Below are 20698 nucleotides of genomic sequence, written 5' to 3'. Positions count from 1 at the left end.
CAGCTCACTGCAATCCCTGCCTCTCGGGTTCAAGTGATTTTCCTGCCTCAGCCTCTTGAGTAGGTGGGATTACAGGCGCGTGCCACCATGACGGCTAATTTTTTTTTTTTTTTTTTTTTTTTGAGATGGTGTCTCGCTCTGTCGTCCAGGCTGAAATGCAATGGCTGGATCTCTGCTCACTGCAATCTCCGCCTTCCAGGTTCAAATGATTCTGCTGCCTCAGCCTCCAGAGTAGCTGGTACTACAGGTGTGTGCCACCAAACCCGGCTAATTTTTTTTGTATTTTTAGTAGAAACGAGGTTTCACCGTGTTAGCCAGGATGATCTTGATCTGATCTCATGATCCGCCCACCTGGGCCTCCCAAAGTGCTGGGATTACAGGCATGAGCCACTGCGTCTGGCCTGGGATCTCTTTTTGTCTTGCACCTTCAGATGCAGAGGGACGACAGTCACTACGTGCATGTGTGTGTGTGTGTGTGTGTGTGTGTGTGATGTTTATTCATACATTAATTCCACAAATATCTACCCAGCCCCTCTTGGCACTGCACCAGGTGCTAGGGGTAGAACAGTAACCTGGAGAGATGAGGCAAAAGGTTGACTTCGGATTCAAGGCTTTGGACTCCAGGGGTTCTGTGATCCAGCCCTGGCATGTCCTCATAATGGCTTCAATCAGGGAGAACACAGGAGAGTGTCTTTGGGGCATCAGCAGCTCAGAGGAGACCCAAATGCTAGGAGACCCTTTTTTGCCATGCTTCCCAGTCCTCAGTCCTCCAGTTTATTTCCCCCAGGAGGGAGGGAGACAAGACCCAGGAGTCAGGGTTGTAGTGGCTGGACGACCCAGGCAAGTCTCCTTGTTACAGGAGCTTGTGCCAGGACAGGATTTCTTCCAGTTTCATGTTCACTGAATTGCCCTTCCCTGGGTTTCTGGGGGTGGTGCTGGAGTGGGCTCCAGGGTTGCCGCGGGCCCTTGGGTGGCAGCAGCTCTCTGCTGCCCCCACCCGAGTCCTGCCCAGAGGTGGCAGGTGTTGGGTTAGGCCCAGCCCCCTCTGGTGCTAGCCACTCAGGTACGAGGCCTCCTCCCCACCCTGGGGCTGGGCTCTCTTTTATAAAAGGCCATTCCTGAGCGCTTTCGTCCAAGAAGCAGCTTCTCCGCTCCTTCTGGAATCTGTCTCTGGTTCAGCCCGCCTGCCTCCACTCCTGCCTCCACCATGTCCATCAGGGTGACCCAGAAGTCCTACAAGGTGTCCACCTCTGGCCCCGGGGCCTTCAGCAGCCGCTCCTTCACGAGTGGGCCCAGTGCCCGCTTGAGCTCCCGAGTGAGCACCAGTAGCTTCCGGGGTGGCCTGGGTGCAGGCTATGCTGGGGCCAGCGGCTTAGGCATGGGAGGCATCACCGCAGTCACCATCAACCAGAGCCTGCTGAACCCCATTAAGATGGATGTGGACCCCAACATCCAGGCCGTGCGTACCCAGGAGAAGGAGCAGATCAAGACCCTCAACAACAAGTTTGCTTCCTTCATCGACAAGGTGAGGGTCTCCCTGCGCGGCTGACTGTGCCCGCAGCCCCTTTCTTTCTCTTGGCAGTCCCGGTCCCTGTGCACATCTCCAGCCCACCACTGGCGTCCTGCTGGGACTCGCCAGCCCTGGCGACATAAACTTTCAACCTCCGACTCACCCCTCCGGTGCACCTTGGTTTGGGCTGGGTGAGGGTGGGAAGAGGGTCTGGACGGCCGGGATGAATCCTGGGGCTTCCTCCTTGCCTTTTAAACTGGAGGGTCTTGGAAGCGAGAGACATCTTAAGGGTACAGCCTAGTTCCCCCCACCCCTCTCTGCAAATCTCTTTCTTCCCCAGGTCATTCTGTCCCCAAACTATGAAAAATAATAGTGATTATTGTTCTCACCCCAACCCGAGTTCTGATCGTCTTTTAAACTATCACTCTGCGGCAGTCCCAGCTGTTCTGGGACTACCCTCCTCCAGGTTCGCCTCTCCCAGGGGCTCTCCAACGGTGCCTTTGTGATTTTTGTTCTTCCTTTTATTTTTTAAATAGGTGTTTGGTGGGATTCTAGCATTCTAGGAGAAGGAAGTAGGTGACTCGGTTCAAACGCGCAAATATTGATTGAGGCCTTTGGCGCCCGGAGGCCTGAGTGCGGGGGTCACTGAATGAGTCATACCCTGGCCCCTGGGCCGGCCGCGTGGGCGGGGCGGGGTGGGGTGGGGTGAGGGGCTGCGGGCCGCAGTCTCCGGACGCGCTCCTCACCTGGTGGAGCTCGGCGTCGCGGGTGGGAGGAGCTGGGGTGGGGTGGAGGAGGCGCCAGAGCCTGGCCTCGGAAAGCCCATCCGGGATTCAAAGTCTGCGGGTGTGGGACGCCCCGGCCCCGCCCGAGGTTCACGTCCTGTTAAGTTTATGGCTTCAGATAACGCTGCCGCCCGCCTACGCCCCTCGCCCATTCAGCTCATGTCCCTTTCTCGGGTCCTGCCCCGGGTCCGCCCCAGCGGCCTGGCTCCACGTTCACACAGCAGGAGCCGAGCCGGGTTTTGCAGCCCTGGGCCTCCGCTGCCTTAGGGGCCTCGGGCCCCCGGCGGCCCCGAGGATTGGGCCCTTCACGCTGACTGGCTCCTGGGAGGCATTGTGGGAACGGGAGGAGGAAAATCCTGGGGCAGAGTGATCCGGGAGGAACCCGGAGCACCAGGAACCCTGTGCTCCGCTGCCCTTGGCGCTCCAAGCGCCTGGACTTGGCTTGTTGACTGCGTTTTGCTAGCCCTGGGGTCCTGATAGAGAGCAGCTAAGCATAGGCTTCGGAGTCTGAATTCTTGGTTCGCACTGCTCCGCAGGTTCCTGTGATGGACTCCCTTGCCAAGTCTTATTTCCTCAACTATAAAATGATTAAGAGCGCCCCTAAATCCAGGAGTTTTTGCCTATTCAAATTTACATATGTAAAGACTTCAGCAATGCTTGGCCCACATTCCATTAGGATAAAATGTTATAATAATCACTTTTCGTGTGTGTGTAATTTTGGGACAGAATGACCCAAGGAAGAAAGAGATTTGCAGAGAGTGGTGGTGGGAATTAGACTGTACCCTTAAGATTTCTCTGTCTTCCAACACCCTCCAGTTTAGAAAGAGTTACACGTTTTTTTTTTTTTTTTTTTTGAGATAGAGTCACTCTGTCGCCCAGGCAGGAGTGCAGTGGTGTGATCTCAGCTCACTGCAACCTCTGCTTCCGGGTTCAAGTGATTCTGATTCTCCTGCCTCAGCCTCTCGAGTAGCTAGGATTTACAGATGGGTGCCACCACACCCGGTTAATCGTATTATTAGTAGAAATGGGATTTTACCACCTTGGCCAGGCTGGTGTCGAACTCCTGACTTCAAGAAATCCACCTGCCTTGGCCATCCAAAGTGCTGGGATTACAAGTGTGAGCCACCACGCCTGGCCTCTTTTTCAATGTTAGCATCTTTAGAAAGCGTGGCTATTTTTATTGATCTGTAATGTACAATCTAGGTAAATTAAATTAGACCTATTGGTTTGCAAATACAGCTTTAACATAACTCTCTTACCTGTCTCCTTCTAACTCCTTCCCTCGCCCAATGCTCGAGGGACATTACTCCCCACCCAACTCACCATCTCGCCTGCTTTCTTCCCCTGGTCATAGGTGATCCTTCCAGAACAGCTAACCAGGTCCTGGGGGTTTGTAATGCTTGGGGAATGGTTTAAGGGAATGACAGTGCTTGCTTCGCTCCAGACTCTGAGCCTGGCCTGATGTGGACGTTTTTGCTTTCTCCTCCCTCATATAGGTGCGGTTCCTGGAGCAGCAGAACAAGATGCTGGAGACCAAGTGGAGCCTCCTGCAGCAGCAGAAAACGGCTCGGAGCAACATGGACAACATGTTTGAGAGCTACATCAACAACCTGAGGCGGCAGCTGGAGACGCTGGGCCAGGAGAAGCTGAAGCTGGAGGCGGAGCTTGGCAACATGCAGGGGCTGGTGGAGGACTTCAAGAACAAGTGAGTACCTCCCACCCTCCACCCAACTGGAGAGAGGTCACCCTGCTCTCCTCCACCCCTTAGGACCAGAGGCCTAAGTCCCCATGGCCCTCTGTTGTGGGCAGTGCAGTCCTAGCTAGTTAGGGTGACCACATGATGAGGTTTGGTCGGGACAGTCTGCGTTTATGCCCAGGCTCCTAGCATATTGTTGATAGTACTCACCCCCTTTCAATCTCAACTGTCTGGATTTGGAGAACAAATTATGTGTCAGTGTTTAGGTTGTAAACCGAAGATGGGGGCTGTAGGTAGCCAACAGGCTTCACTTTTGTACGTAACATTCTGGCCCCTCTTTAGTCTTGACCCTTGACCTCTAGCAAACTCCAGAAAGTTCTGTTTGAGGTCTCATGTCAGGCCCTGCCATTAACACTCGAGGTGCCCAATCTGATGTGTATTCATGGATTTGGAGAGAGATTTCCTGCTCCCAGCCTTCCCACTCGGGAGGGTGGGGCAGGGGTGGGAGAGGGCAGCTGAGGAAGGCAGAAGGACCAGGTTTCTCATATCCTGCATCTTTGGGAACTGAATTTTCTTGCTCTTCACAATGCCCCTGTCTCCCAAAAGACCAAGGGCAACCTCCTTTTTGCCTTCATCTTCTGATTCTAAGTCTTTAACTCATAGGTATGAGGAAGAGATCAATAAGCGTACAGAGATGGAGAATGAATTTGTCCTCATCAAGAAGGTGAGTGAGCCTCCCTACCCCCATCTGGACACTGGAGGCTGGGGCTTGGAGACTCAGACTAAGAGGCTTTCAGGGTTCTGTCCCTAAATATGCCTAAGTAGTGGGACAAAGTCATTTATTTCAACATTTGGGTACATAGAAAGGTAGGCAAGGATAGAGTGGTAGTTAGGTGCATTTGGACAGAACTCTCGACATCGACGTTGGGACATGGTTTATAAAACAGCAGTAGAAGTGAAGATCTGGTCCTAGAAGGCTCCCTAGAGGAGGAGGTGGAAGAGGGCATGTTTCAGGGAGCAGAGGTGAAGCTGGGTGGGCTGGGAATGCGTGGGCGACGGGCAGAGGCTGGGCTGGAAGATCAGGCCACAAAGTGGGCAGTTAGGAGGTCCTGTGACCAGGCCTTTGGGTGGACATTGGGAGCCCCTTGGTTGGGGTTGGGTGTGGACACCCAGCTCAGGCTCCTCCCTCTTTATCCCCCAGGATGTGGATGAAGCTTACATGAACAAGGTAGAGCTGGAGTCTCGCCTGGAAGGACTGACTGACGAGATCAACTTCCTCAGGCAGCTGTATGAAGAGGTATGTTGTTGGTTGCAGGAGAGTGAGGGTCCCCCAGCCTAGTCAGCGCCCCCACCCTGAGACTCAGCCAGAGGCTCCTTCCAGCCCCCAGAGCACTAAGAAGACAAGGGCCCACTGCTGACTAATCACAGCCACCAATAGTAGCTCAGCTAGTCCTGTTCTACAGGTTCTGTCCCCTCATGAGGAAGGATTCATTACTCCATCTCGCAGATGAGAAAGTGGGCTCAGAGAAGTGAAATACTGTGTCCAGGGTCATCATGCAGAGTGTGGTGACTCAGCTGCAACTCTCTCCCCAAAGCCCTTCTTCCTAATCCTTGAGCTTCACTGGATCCCACTATGCACCTAGTATTGGTGCACCTACCTTTTTCAGGAACTTTGCCCTCCCCCTAGCCCTGACTCCCACCTGCTCCTCTCCTTTGCTGCCCCTGTATTGTTCCCTAAGGCAGTCTGCTGTGGAAAAGGGGGTTCTGTGTGTGTAGAGACGAGGCCTCACCGCCTGCCCTCTTCCCCAACAGGAGATCCGGGAGCTGCAGTCCCAGATCTCTGACACGTCTGTGGTGCTGTCCATGGACAACAGCCGCTCCCTGGACATGGATAGCATCATTGCTGAGGTCAAGGCGCAGTACGAGGAGATCGCCAATCGCAGCCGGGCTGAGGCGGAGAGCGTATACCAGATCAAATATGAGGAGCTGCAGATGCTGGCTGGGAAGCACGGGGATGACCTGCGGCGTACGAAGACTGAGATCTCCGAGATGAACCGGAACATCAGCCGGCTCCAGGCTGAGATCGAGGGCCTCAAAGGCCAGGTATGGGCTGGGCTGGGGGTGGGAGGGGATCCTCGGACACATCCTGGTGACAGGAGATAGTGCAGGAACAGTGAGGGCTCTGGGAGTCCGGGAAGGAATCCTAGACCAGGGTTTAGGAGTTGGAGGGGCAGCCACAGTTCAGCTTCTCAGTCTGCTTCTGGGAAACAGGAATGCAGGGAAGGTCCCTTGGGCCAGGAGAGAGGTGAAAGGGGGATGAGGGAGGTATGTTGGGGCTTGGGATGCATGTTCCCAAGGCTGCTTTATGTAATCAGTCACATATATCAGGGTAAGGTTGAGCTCTGCTGCTTTAAGGAAACTCTAGAACCCAGGGATCTAGTCCAGTTAGGGTGGGGGGACCTTACAGTGTCACAGGTGACCTGCTTACCTGTCCCCTACTCCCACAGAGGGCTTCCCTGGAGGCCGCCATTGCAGATGCTGAGCAGCGTGGGGAGCTGGCACTCAAGGATGCTCGTGCCAAGCAGCAGGAGCTGGAGACCGCCCTGCAGCGGGCCAAGCAGGACATGGCACGGCAGCTGCGTGAGTACCAGGAGCTGATGAACGTCAAACTGGCCCTGGACATCGAGATTGCCACATACCGCAAGCTGCTGGAGGGCGAGGAGAGCCGGTGGGTGTGGGAACCTCTAATGGGACCCTCTTCCCTATCCCTGGGACCTGTGGTGGGGAGGGTGGGAGCCTTCTGTAGCCCCTTGGGACTTGGGTCCTGTTGTTCTGGGCCAAGAAGGGCTAGGGGTTGGTCCTGACACCCCATGTGTCTGGGTACAGGCTGGAGTCCGGGATGCAGAACATGAGTATCCACACGAAGACCACCAGCGGCTATGCAGGTGGGTGTTCAGGGCCCTGGGGTGCCTCAGCTCTGGGCAGGAGGCTGTGCTTAGTCACTCACAGTGACCTCAGCCTGAGTGTTTCTGTTCTTGGGAGAATCCCAGGGTGGTGGGGGATATACTCAGGACCCCAGTAATAGAGTTACTATTAGAAGGCACCCAAATAAACTACGGCTGTGTGCCAGGCACTGTGCTAAGTGTGCTACGTGCTTTATGTCATTTATTTTTTACATGACTCCTGTAAACGTCCTCAGCTGAGGAAGCTGAGGCCCAGTTAAATGACGTGTCCAATGTCACACAGCTATATATATGGCAGCTCTTTCCCATCCTGCTTCTGGTTTTCCCTGACTGGAGTAGTGGACCATGCAATCACTGGTCAGGCAGAGCTGGACTAACCTTCCATCCCTGGGGCTGTGTTGGGAGTGAGCAGGGGGAAGGGGCATGGAGCCTGCTCGGGGTGTCCTCCTGTACTGATGTGGCTACCTCTGCCCCTCACCAGGTGGTCTGAGCTCTGCCTATGGGGGCCTCACTAGCCCCGGCCTCAGCTACGGCCTGGGCTCCAGCTTTGGCTCTGGCGTGGGCTCCAGCTCCATCAGCCGCACCAGCTCCACCAAAGCTGTGGTTGTGAAGAAGATTGAGACCCGCGATGGGAGGCTGGTGTCCGAGTCCTCTGACATCCTGCCCAAGTGAACAGCTGCAACAGCCCCTCCCAACCTGCCCCTCCTGAGGCTGCCCCAGAGCCCGGGAGGGAGGCTGCTGTGCAGGGGAGCACAGGGAACAGGAGACCCACCCGACACTCAGCCCTAGTCCTCAGCCCACCCTCGGGGAGTTTACTGCCTGGGGACCCTCCTTGCCCATGCCTCCAGCTGCAAAACAATTCAATTGCTTTTTTTTTTGGTCCAAAATAAAATCTCAGCTAGCTTGGACAACTGTCCTTGCTGTGTGTGCATCTGGGATGGGAGGGAGGTGGTCAGGAGGCCTGTTTCTGGGAGTCAGAAGCTGGGAGGGGTCCAGGAAGCAGGGGTGCACAGTGGGAAAGTCTGACCTCAGCTGTTCCCAAAGAGGCTCCTTTGTTGAAACCTGGTTGACACCTTGGCTGTTGCCATAGGTCTCTACCCCTGTATAATAGTCACTGACCTGTGCACAGTGCTTTCTGGTTTACAACATGCTTTCAAATACCAAGGTTCATTTGATCTATGCAGCAAGGCCCAAGAGGCAGGCAGAGCAAGTTTTTGAGGGCATTATCAGCAGAGAGCTCAGTCTGCTTCCCCTACACCTTGGCATCAGGACTATTTGCAAATTAGAAAAGCCAGGCTCAGCGAAGCCAAGTAATTGGCTCACATAGAAACTGGCAGATCTGGCATTGGAACCCAGAGCTTCCCAGCTCTCAGGCTTGTATTCCTCCTTGGCCAGGCACATGCCTTTTCCTTGTGGCCAGACATGTCTTTTTATCACCTTCAATCTTTGCAGTCAGGGACTGAGGCGTCCTGGCTTTTCCACCCCCTCAGAGGTCCAGAGTCTATTCTCAGTGATTGGGTGTGTCATGCCCACAATTTCTAGAAGCCAAGATTGTATGGGACTTGGCTTTGATATATGGGCTCTTCCCCACCCCACTCAGTCATAGCTACCACCCCCTTCCTATCCTTGTTGCATGCTGTGTGTATGATAGAAAGGGTGTGTGTGCATTCTGTGTTTGCACATGGAGGGTGTACTGTGTGTGCATGGGTGTGCACAGTGTGTGAAGGGGTTTGTCTGTTGAGACAACCTCCATGGTTCAGGGTGGGAAGGGTTAGGACACAGGTGGGTGGAGCGGGGCATCCCCACAGTCCTGCTCCACTGCCACCAGCACGGAGTTCTAGGCAGCCACCCTGTCCATTTGGCATTGGGCTGAGTGCACAAGCCCTTAGTGGGACTGAGATGGGGGCATTTCCAGACTTTCTGAAACACCAACAGGGATTAGACAGAGACAGGCAGAGGGTACCGTGAGTAGGGACAGGCTGGTGCAGGAAGCTCCTGTTGGGCTCTGCTGTGGGCTCTCTCCAGGGCTCCTGTCCCTGGGCCCTCAGCTTCTCAGCCCCTGGGCTCCCCTCTCAGGGCCCCATCTCTGCATTCCCTTGCTACCCACCTCAATGGAGCTGGAACCCATACTGAGCCCAGGAACCCCCCACCGACAACCCCTCCTACCCAGTCCCAGGGCCAGGCTCAGGGATCTGCACACTGTCATCTTATAGAACCTCACTTTTTGGTAGTAACATCAGCAGTGCCCTTACCCAGAGTACCGTCTCTATTTTGGCAGTGGCCCACAGTAAGAAATTCATTTTATCACGATCTGCAAACACACACACACACATACACACACACACAACTGAAACAAAAATTTCACGAAACAATACCAACCTTCTGCCTTCTTCTCACATTAACCCGGCCCTCAGCAGGGACTAGGAATCAGGTGGGTGTTGTTAGGGCAGTCACAGCCCCAGTGAGAAGGATCTCTTACCATGGGTGCCCTAAGTAAATATTTTCAACTGTGCCCCACCCAATCCTCCCTGAAGTCAGTCACCTGTTATCAGGCCCTGTTCCCAGAAGCGGGCATGCTGGGGGCAGCCAGGGGCCCCACCAGATAGTCTCCACACCCTGGGTGTTTGCTCAGGGAAAGGCAGGATGGCTCCAGGGACAGAATTCTCTTTCCCTCCCTCCCTGCTTACTTCTTCCAAGTTCTGGTGCATCTACCATGGGATCAAGGTCACCCAGCATTAAGGGGACACACCTCCCATTTATCTTTCAGAAACTGCACAGACAGAAGGGCTGGAAATCCAACTCTCACTTAGATGAGGAAATTCAGGAAGGATGGGAGCTGACATTCTTTTTTTTTGAGATGGAGTTTCACTCTTGTTGCCCAGGCTTGAGTGCAATGGCTCGATCTCAGCTCACTGCAACCTCCGCCTCCCTAGTTCAAGTCATTCTCCTGCCTTAGCCTCCCGAGTAGCTGGGGTTACAGGCATGTGTCACCATGCCCAACTAATTTTTGTGTTTTTTAGTTGAGACAGAGTTTCTCCATGTGGTCAGTCAGGTCTTGAACTCCCAACCTCAGGTGATCCACCTGCCTTGGCCTCCCAAAGTGCTGGGATTACAGGTGTGAGCCACTGCACCCAGCCTGACATTTCTTAAATATCCACTTCACCTGCTTGTGCTTCCTCTCATTTCAACTCTCCAATGATCCTGTAAGGCAGGGCTTAAAACCCCATTCATGGAGGTAGAACTGGTTTAAGCTTATGTAAGTGATGTCCTGACTCTTGACAATATTAAATTTATTTATTTATTTATTTTTGAGATAGTGTCTCGCTCTGTCTCCCAGGCTGGAGTGCAGTGGCACGATCTCGGCTCACTGCAACCTCTGCCTCCCAGGTTCAAGCTATTTCCCTGCCTCAGCCTCCTGAGTAGCTGGGACTACAGGTCCTCGCCACCATGCCCAGCTAATTTTGTGTTTTAGAAGAGACAGGGTTTCACCATGTTGGCCAGGATGGTCTCGACCTCCTGACCTTGTGATCCACCTGCCTTGGCTTCCCAAAGTGTTGGGGTTACAGGCTTGAGCCACAGCGCCCAGTCTTTTTTTTTTTAGAGACAGAATCTCACTCTGCCACTCAGGATGGAGTGCAGTGACACAATCTCTGGTCACTGCAATCTTTGCCTCCTGGGTTGAAAGGATTAAAGGTGCTTGCCATCACACCTAGCTAATTTTTTTTGTGTTTTTAGTAGACATCGAGTTTCACTGTGTTGGTCAGCCTGGTCTCAAACTCCTGACTTTATGATCCACACACCTCGGCCTCCCAAAGGGCTGGGATTACAGGTGTGAACTATCGTGCCTGGCATTTTTATTTTTTTATGTATTTATTTTTTTTTTGAGACAGAATTTTGCTCCGTTGTCCAGGCTGGAGTGCAGTGGTGCGATCTCAGCACACTGCAACCTCCACCTCCTGGATTCAAGTGATTCTCCTGCCTCAGCCTCCCAAGTAGCTGGGATTACAGGTGTGTACCACCATGCCTGGCTAATTTTTGTATTTTTAGTAGAGACAGGGTTTTGCCATATTGGCCAGGCTGGTCTCAAACTCCTGGTCTCAAGTGATCTATCCACCTCAACCTTTCTAAGTGCTGGGATTACAGGCTTGGGCCACTGTGCTGAGCCAACAATTTTTTTTTTTTTTTTTTGAGATGGAGTTTCGCTCTTGTTACCCAGGCTGGAGTGCAATGGCATGATCTTGGCTCACTGCAACCTCCGCCTCCTGGGTTCAAGCAATTCTCCTGCCTCAGCCTCCTGAGTAGCTGGGATTACAGGCATGCACCACCATGCCCAGCTAATTTTTTGTATTTTTAGTAGAGACGGGGTTCTCGATCTCTTGACCTCGTGATCCACCCGCCTTGGCCTCACAAAACAATTTTTTTTTTTGAATAAGTAACAAATACATTTTATATGTAATTCAAAAGTACAAGAGGACCCTTCACCAGTCACCCAGTTTCTCTTCCAGAGGGCAACTAACGCTACCAGTTTCTTGTGATTCATTCCAGGTAGAATTTATTATATACAGTCACGTATGTCACACATGCATACATTTCTATCTATCCTTCTTGAAGGGTATTGTACTATATGTGTTGCCACATGTCTTAACATTCACTCAATACCTGCTCCTTCCATATCCGTTCGTGAGGTTGCTTTCCCACTCTTCTCTACAGCTCCATCATATTCCACTCCAGGATGTGCCACAATTTATGTCACCAGTCCTCTATTGGTGAGTCTTTTGCTGTGACAATGGTGAGGATATCTGAATAATTCCTACAAGTGGAATTGCTGAAGCAAAATGTATGCACATTTAAATTTTAATAGACATTTAAAAAAAAGCTTGATTTCTTATGGGACTGAATTTTAGTGTTTTGGAAAATTTACATATATAGGAGAAGATTCCTGTCTGACTACTCCAGATGAACCAGGCATTATCACCCACTTCCCTCCACCTGCCTTTCCAACCTAACACCCCAGGAATAAAATGATGTGTCTTCTAAGCATTTGTGGACTCTTCTGCAGATATTATCATTCCAAGGTTTTGCTCTGCCTGCCTGGTGGGCTGGGCTAAGGTGGTCTAGGAGCTCCCGTGTAGTAGGGGGATCTGAAAGTGGGCTAAGGACGGAGGGCCAGGCAGACTCGAGTGTAACGTGGTGGGAATGGAGGCGTGAATGTTAAAGCAAGGCATATGGCAATGCATACAGCACACACCCTTCATGAAGGATGGACAGAAACGTGCGCATGGGTGTCCCTAGGTAATTATATCTCATAGAATCTACCTGGTGGGAATGGAGGAGGAAGCACCACTGCAAGGAAGGGGAGGCAGGGAAGGAGACTAGCATGGCGGGCAGCCCCCTAGTTCAGTCTCGGTGCTGCCCTTTTACACATCGTGGTGGGCACAGTTACTTTGTCTAGCCAGCACCCCTTGCTCCTTCTTCTAGTAACACAGCACTCCCCCACATCCACTCCTGCCACACCCCAGTTCTTTTCAGGAACTGCTCCTCCCCAGCTCACAGGACATCTGCCTGGGCCCACTGGGTCCACAATGGGCCAGCCTTGGCCAATCACAGGGACCTTTGTTTCTTCCTTGTCGAGGCATATTGTATGTACATACAATAAAATGCAGCAAGTGCTTTAATGGGGTATGTACAGCCTTGTGAGTTTTAATGTAGAACATTTCCTATATCACAGAAGGTTCATTTGGGCGTCTTGCCAGAGTACACTTTTTTTTAGCAGACTTATTTTTTAAGAGCAGTTTTAGGTTCATAGCAAAATTGAGCAGGAGGTAGAGGGTTCTCATATACTTTTTACCTCTATACCTTCATCCCACACCAGAGGGCTACATTGTTACAACATTATCAGCATCATCTACATCCACTTCAGATGGCTACATTTGTTATAACATCAACATCCAGCTCAGAGGGCTACATTGTTACAACATTATCAGCATCATCTATATCCACTTCAGATGGCTACATTTGTTATAACATCAACATCCAGCTCAGAGGGCTACATTTGTTACAACATCAACATCCAGCTCAGAGCGTTACATTTGTTACAATTGATGAACCTACATTGATACCTTAGTATCACCCACAGTCCATAGTTACATTAGGGTTAACTCTTGGTGTTGGACATTCTAACATTCTATGGGGGGCATGTAGCCACCATTACAGTACCATACGGAACAGTTCTCTGCCCCCCAAATCAGAGTGCGTTCTCAAAAATATGATTCAACCAGGCTCGGTGGCTTATGCCTGTAATCTCAGCACTTTGGGAGGCTGAGGTGGGCAGATCACAAGGTCAGGAGTTGGAGACCAGTCTGACCAACATGGTGAAACCTTGTCTTTACTAAAAATATAAAAATTAGCCAGGTGTGGTGGTGTGTGCCTGTAGTCTCATCTACTCAGGAGGCTGAGGCAGGGGAATTGCTTGAACCCAGGAAGTAGAGGTTGCAGTGAGCTGAGTTTGAGCCACTGTACTCCAGCCTGTGGGACAGAGCGACACTTTGTCTCTCCTCCCCAAACAACAATAACAACAACAACAAAACGATCAGATTCAGTTACTTCCTTATATGGAAAACCCTTTACTTTCAACACCCAGGATAAAGCCCTAAATCCTGACTTGGCCCACAGGCTGTGCCTCCTCTGAGGCCTCATCCTGGTCACTCTGTCCCCTGCTCTGAGCCAGTGGTGCAGGCTTTTCAGGGCATAGCCCACATGGAGTTTTCTTTTGCTCAGGGCATTGCATGGCTGGTCTCCTGCTTGGAACACACTGCCATTCCCACACACAAAGGGACTTCCTTGTCACTCCCAAGCTTCCCGCTCAAATGCAGCTTCCCCAGGAAAGTCTTCTAGACACCACAAACTGAGTGGCATGCTTCTAAGTTCCCAAGGCACCCTGTAGCTTCTCCTCATAAATTACAGTCACTCATTCATCTGTAGAGGTATTTTGTTAATATCAGCCTTACTCCATACACTGTAAGATCCTTGGGGGGCAGAGACCACACCATGTCTGTCTGGTTCTCCACTGATTCTTCAGTGCTCAGCAGAGTGCCAGACACATAGTAGTTAGTCAGTAAAAATTATCAAATAAAAAGGAACGGACCATTTCCATGTTGATGGCCATCTATTGTTTTTTTCAATTTTAATCCTTTTAAACCTTTCCATTTGAGAAGATAGATTAATTTGCTCAGACCTAGTCCAGAAACAGCTGATGGATATTTTTAAAAATATTTCCCCACAAAGTGGCCTTGAAGAAATTCTGGACCACACCCGGCCAGCAACTGACACCCTTTAAGTGCCTGAGGAAGCGGTGAGCAGAGCAGAGTTAGGGCAGAACTTGACTTGCAACATGTCTAGAGTGTGTGCCTGGTGCCTGGGAGCTTGGCAGGATGGTGGCAGAGGCGAATACAAAGACATGTAACACAGGGTCCTTGTGCTCAAGCTCTTTCCAGCTGACCTGGAAAAACAATATATATTCCAGAAAAATCAATTTCATTTGTTCAGAGCAAACATTGGACATCTAGGGTGAACCAGGCCTTGTCTCAGGCACAGGATGGAGGAGGAGGAAGGACTGGGTGTTTGGAACATGGCAAGGTGAGGAACACCGTGCTTGGTGGACCCTGGGGATTTAGTGAGGCATTGAACCCCGGTGGTCCTCCAATACCTGTTCTTTCCTTTTCCTCAGTAATTAGAACCCTATTTTTTAGTTGGGTATATGGCTACCTGGAATACAGACATTTTCCTGCATTGTTTATAGTTAAGCTGTGTCCATGTGTCAGAGGGATAGAAGTGGAAATGGAGGGTACAGGCTCTAAGAAGTGTCCCTAAAGAGGGAGGAAGTGTGAACTGCTTCTTTCACCCCTCCTTTCTGCTGGCAGGAATGCACACAAAATGGCCGCAGTTGAGCAGCCATGTTGGACCATGAGGTAACCTTGGCCGAGCAAGGAGAGTGGGATCTGGGTCCCCGCCATAAAGCAGTGCCATACTAGCCTTGGACAGGTTATCTCTATAGGTCTGGGAATTGAGAGAGAAACATCTGTCTGGATTGAGCCACTGTGTTTCTTTTGTTTGTTACTCCCAGCTGAAGCAAATCCTGTCTCAGAGGTGTGGCTGCGGGGGCGGCTGGGCAACGAGCAGAGAGAGCACTGGCAGGGAAGGAAACTGAGCTCCACGTTCTCGGCTTGCTCTGGGATGTTTGGGAAGTCCTTCCCCTCTCTGGGCCTTGGTCTCCTTTTCTTGAACAAAGAGGAAGGGCTGGACTTTGTGTTTTTCATAATACCTTTGGGCCCATCCACTTAATTCTCTGGACATTTTCGTGGGTCACAGAGGCCTGGGATGCAGGGCTGAGAAATTTGTAGTTGATCTCAGTAGCGGTGGCGATTGTTGGAGATTGTTTTTCTTTCCTTTTTTTTGGATGAGGGGGATGGAGTCTCAGTCTGTTGCCCAGGCTGGAGTGCAGTGGCATGATCTCAGCTCACTGCAACCTCTGCCTCTTGGGTTCAAGGGATTCTCATGCCTCAGCCGCCCCAGTAGCTGGGATTACAGGTGTGTGGCATAACGCCTGGCTAATTTTTGTATTTTTAGTAGAGATGGGGTTTCACCATGTTGACCAGGCTGGTCTGGAACTCCTGGTGATCTGCCTGCCTCGGCCTCCCAAAGTGCTGGGATTTTAGGTGTGAGCCACTGCTCCTGGCCTATTTTTCTTTTTCTTTTTTTTTTTTCCAGGGTGGGTGGTGGGGAGCAAGGAAGTGAGTTGGAGGAAGCAGTTTCAGGAAGATAGGGCCTGGCATCTTCTGCAAGGGACACATGATTAAAGTCAGTACAGTGGAATAAGCCCTGGAGGAGGAGGCAGAAGACCTAGGTGGGCCCTGGCTCTAGCGCTCACGAGGGATCTATGACCCTGAGCATGTTGCCTCCCTGCTCTGAACTTGAGTTTGCTGCCAGTGAAATGGGGACAACCAGACTGTAGTATGGTTGCGAGGATTAGATGCAGTAATGTTTATTAAGATGATGCACTTGAAGGTATTTTGCAAACTGTAAATGAAGACACACGCTCTTTCCCTTAGGATCCCCTTCGAGACGAATTCTCTCTCTGCCCGCTTCTGTGTCCCTCACCCACCCCAGGGCATCACATTCACTTCCCATAATCTCCATTCAGATTTTCTTTTTCTTTTTTTCATTTTGAAAGCAGGTACTGTTTATTAATTGACCATATTTGAAAAATAATCATGGGGCCGGGAGTGGTGGCTCATGCCTGTAATCCCAGCACTTTGGGAAGCCAAGGGAGGAGGATCACCTGAGGTCAAGAGTTCAAGACCAGCCTGGCCAACATGGTGAAACCCTGTCTCTACTAAAAATACAAAATATCAGCTGGGTGTAGTGGCAGATTCCTGTAATCCCAGCTACTCAAGAAGATGAGGCAAGAGAATCACTTGAACCCAGGAGGCAGAGGTTGCAGTGAGCCGAGACCATGCCATTGCACTCCAGCCTGGGCAACAGAGGGAGACTCCATCTCAAAAGAAAAAAAAAAAAAGCAAAAAGAGGGATGAGGTGGCTCACACCTGTAATCCCAGCACTTTGGGAGGCTGAGGTGGGCGGATCAGCTGAGGTCAGATGTTCGAGACCAGCCTGACCAACATGGAGAAACCCTTTCTCTCCCAAAAATACAAAATTAGTCAGGCATGGTGGCACATGCCCATAATACCAGCTACTTGGGAGGCTGCGGCAGGACAATCACTTGAACCTGAGGAGGCAGAGGTTGTGGTGAGCCAAGATCACGCTATTGCACTTCAGCCTGGGCAACAAGAGTGAAACTCCATCTCAAAAAAAAAATAATAAAATAAAAAAAGGAAAATAATTATGGTAGACACCTAGTTCATCCTTCTAATACACCTGTTGATGCAGTCTTCCCTGCTGCCAACATTCACTTTCGACAAAACGGATGGTCTTTTTCTTTATTCCACCTCATGGAGAGGATAATTTGAAGGGCAACAGGAAGTTATTTGCTTCTTTGAAGAGTTTTCCTACAGTATAGATCTCATGAATCAGATCCTCCATGCATCCTCCTCCTTTTCTTATTTACCAAGAGATCGAGCAATCCAAGTGTTCTCCATCAAGGCAGCTCATTTCTTACTGATTTTGTCATAACCACACTTGTGGATTAGTTCATTTGCTGACTTCAGATTTGGGTACCCCCATGCAATACATGGCTCTACAGTTCTCAGCACGTTAATGGAAGCCCTGTTGAGCTTCACAAAGCTTCCATTGAAGATCTGACCAAGGTGAAGAAGCTGCGACACCTTTTGGTCTTGTGGGCTCACACTATGGATACCTCCGATTCTGATGACAAATGCCAACTTGGACTGGTTCTGCAGGTACATAGAGGCTGCCAGCTTTGCTGGCCATCCCAGCCATTTGAATTGCAGTTCCATCCGTCTGCCTATATTCCTTGAGATAGTGCTTCACTTTTCCATAGATAAGCTTCCTCCTTGCCTTTTTTTTTTTTTTTGAGATGAAGTTTCACTCTTGTTTCCCAGGCTGGAGTACAATAGTGTGAGCTTGGCTCACTGCAACTTCTGCCTCCAGGGTTCGGGCGATTCTCATGCCTCAGCCTCCTGAGTAGCTGGGATCACAGGCACCCGCCACCATGCCCAGCTAATTTTTGTATTTTTGGTCGAGACGGGGTTTCATCTTGTTGGCCAGGCTGGTCTCAAACTCCTGACCTCAGGTGATCCACCTGCCTTGGCCTCCTAAAGTGCTGGGATTACAGGTGTGAGCCACCGTGCCCGGCCCTCCTGGCCCTCTTTGCCTTTTGAAGCATAGTTTGAGTAAACTTCTTTCTCAGGAAGGCAAAATAATATGGAAAAAAGCTCAGGTTTTTCCAGGACACCTCCATGGTTCCAGCCGGAAAAGAGCTCCATTCCGGTTTTCCTTCTCACGTCTGTATTAGGTTTCATTTCCAAAATGTTCAGAAAGGCTCTGCCTTGTCTGATCCTCATAAATGCGCTGTGAGGCAGATTCAAAGCCCATTTTATAGCTCTGGGCTGGCAGGTCGCTTGCTCAGGGTCACCTAGCTATTTGGAGGCCGCATGGATCAGAACAAAGGGCTCTAAATCTGAGCTGTTTACAGATTTTTCCTGCCCAGACTCTTCTAACCTAACAGAAGCTTTCAGGCTTGGAGGAGAGGACCCGAACGGACCATGCTGGATGGGCCTGCTGTGGAGTAGGGAGAGGGAGGCAGTCACCACCACCTTTGCTCCCATGGGACTCTTTACCCAGGCTCCAGGCGCCCCCTGGAGGGCACTGTGGGGAGTGTTCAGCCAAACACAGCGCAGTGCAGCTGGATCCTGGCTTCCAGATGGCCCCGGACACTACCTTTCCTTCCAGCTACGTCTACTTTTGTGTGTTTACTGGAACAGTAAGACTTGTGAAATTAAGTAATTCAAACTTAAAAGCTGTTGGAACTTTAAATTATTTTGAGACTTGAGAGGAAGATAACTATGTGGCCTGAGCCACACACATGAAGCTGTGACTTCCTCCTTTTCCTGTAAATGATTAGAAATAACCAAATAATGTCAGAGATAAGATTCCCTCAGATCATTACCTCTCCTCATGGAATGTTAAAGCAATCTTCTCTGGAATGTAGCAAGCTGTAATCAATCAAAGCGCTGTGACCTGTGCACTGGCTTTGTATGGAAAATGTGGAAGCCTGTTAGACTTCTCTGTTTCTGCTTGTAGAATTAAAACCGTGGGAACACTGATTCTGTTCCTTTGAAGTCTGTCTTTTCTGGGAGGCCATCTGGGTGGCTAGCCTCAAACTTTTTTTTTTTGAAACAAGGTCTCAATCTGTCATCCAGGCTGGAATGCAGTGGCTCAGCCTCAGCTTACTGAAGCCTCTACCTCCTGGGCTCAAGCAATCCTCCCACCTCAGCCCCCCAAGTACCTGGCATTACAGGTGCATGCCACCACACCAAGCTAATTTTTTTTAGTCCTGGTAGAGATGGGGTTTTGCCATGTTGCCCAGACTGGTCTCGAACTCCTGAGCTCAAGTAATCTGCCTAGCTTGGCCTCCTAAAGTGCTGGGATTTACAGGCATGAGTCAACATGCCTGGCCTACCCTCACACTCAAATAAACTCAATACTTAGGCATATTTTTGACTCTTATTGTTAAAAGTTGACATAATAGGCCAGGCAGGGTGGCTTATGCCTGTAATCCCAGCAGTTTGGGAGTTGGAGGCGGGCGGACCACAAGGTCAGAAGTTCAAGACCAGCCTGACCAACATGGTGATGCCCCATCTCTACTAAAAAAACAAAAATTAGCCAGGCATGGTGGTGTGTGCCTGTAATCTCAGCTACCCAGGAAGCTGAGGCAGGAGAATTGCTTGAACCTGGGAGGCACAGGTTGCAGTGAGCTGAGATTGTGCCACTGCACTCCAGCCTGGGCAACAGAGTGAGACGTCATCTCAAAACAAAACAAAACAAAACACCTTGACAGAATATAGGACCCTGTTTTTTTTTTTTTTTTTTTTTTTTTTTTTTTTTTGCTAAGGGGATCAAAACTTTAAATGCCAGTGGGGGCAGGGAGCTAAGGTAAAAGAGTAAAGTAGGTCTGTAAGAAAATGTAGACAGACACATGCGGTTTGCACATTAGAAACTTTGGCATATTCCTGTGTTCACAAAGAATTCTGCTTTGCCTTACTTTTTTTGAAGCATATGGGGCTCTCATTCTCTCACACAGATTGAAATGTGGACACGAGTGTGGTTTAGTTTTCTGTTTCTCCTCTGGCTTTGCTCCTCCACTCAGGTGAGAAATCTGAGAGGCCCGGGAGTGCACACACCCAGAAAGGGCCTGTGTCCTGAAGTCCTGTCCAGATGGCCTATACATTCTTCGCGAGCTGCTCGGCCTTCTTCCCCAGGCCCCACTTCCTGTGTGCTATTAGTCTTGGGGCAGCTGGGGTGGGAATTAAGGGTGACTAGATCCGCACTGTCCAGTACGTTCACCACTAGTCACATATGGCTGTTCCATACTTGAAATGCAGCTAATCTGAATTGAGATGTTTTGAGAATATATGTTATACACCCAATCTTGTAGGCTTAGTATAAGAGAAAAAGAATGTAAAATATCATATTAATAATTTTTAATATTAATTACATGTTGGAATAATATTTGGAGTACATTGGGTTAAATAAAATATATAATTAAAATTAATTTCACCTTTTTTAAAGTTTTTAAATGTGTTTACTACAAGTTCCATAAGCGGCTTACATTTGTATTTAATTTACATATATATATTTTTTGAGATGGAGTCTCGCTCTGTCGCCCACGCTGGAGTGTAGTGGCGGCATCTCGGCTCACTGTAACTTCTGCTTCCCGGGTTCAAGCGTGAGCAGCCCTAGATTCTCCTCTTTCCCTGCAGCCTGCTGTCAGCCTGCCTGAACCCCTGAAGAACAGGCGCCAAGAGTGGGCTAGGGTTGGTGGAAGCGGGATGGATTTGTGCAAACGGGAGAGACATCAGACTTCCACTAGGCGGCAGCAGAGGAGCAGGGAAAGAAACTGCTCTCCAGGCTTCTGCGAGCCAAGCCGGCACAACCTGCCACCCACTCGCTATATCCTCCCTCTCCCAGGAGGCTGACCTGGGAGGCTGCTGGGTTGCAGGCCACCACTGACCCACAGGGCGGCTTTGTGCAAATCAGAAGCAGCTCC

General features: G+C 50.4%; 1 protein-coding gene across 2 annotated transcripts; it reads left to right on the top strand.

The window, feature by feature from the left end:
• Window positions 1-1122: 1122 nt before the first annotated feature.
• Window positions 1123-7870, top strand: KRT8 (keratin 8). Of its 2 annotated transcripts, none has more exons than XM_012450281.2 (8): window positions 1123-1525; window positions 3792-4000; window positions 4655-4715; window positions 5193-5288; window positions 5804-6094; window positions 6499-6719; window positions 6878-6936; window positions 7436-7870. In XM_012450281.2, the coding sequence occupies exons 1-8, from the start codon at window positions 1208-1210 to the stop codon at window positions 7624-7626; spliced, it is 1446 nt and encodes a 481-aa protein (XP_012305704.1). In that variant the 5' UTR covers window positions 1123-1207; the 3' UTR covers window positions 7627-7870. The 2 variants fall into 2 exon arrangements, with proteins under 2 accessions (XP_012305704.1, XP_064233186.1); XM_064377116.1 differs by lacking the exon at window positions 1123-1525 and adding an exon at window positions 3305-3412.
• The last annotated feature ends 12828 nt before the right edge of the window (window positions 7871-20698 follow it).

This window comes from Aotus nancymaae, unplaced genomic scaffold (genome assembly GCF_030222135.1).
Source record: "Aotus nancymaae isolate 86718 unplaced genomic scaffold, 86718_ANA_hifiasm-v0.15.2.pri h1tg000016l, whole genome shotgun sequence".
NCBI lineage: Eukaryota > Metazoa > Chordata > Mammalia > Primates > Aotidae > Aotus > Aotus nancymaae.
This window is presented reverse-complemented; position numbering and strand designations above follow the sequence as displayed.

Coding starts and splice junctions, on each gene's coding strand:
- KRT8 (XM_012450281.2), top strand. CDS start 1,208: ATGTCCATCAGGGTGACCCAGAAGTCCTACAAGGTGTCCACCTCTGGC. Junction 1,526..3,791: donor TTGCTTCCTTCATCGACAAG/GTGAGGGTCTCC, acceptor TCCCTCATATAG/GTGCGGTTCCTGGAGCAGCA. Junction 6,937..7,435: donor GACCACCAGCGGCTATGCAG/GTGGGTGTTCAG, acceptor GCCCCTCACCAG/GTGGTCTGAGCTCTGCCTAT.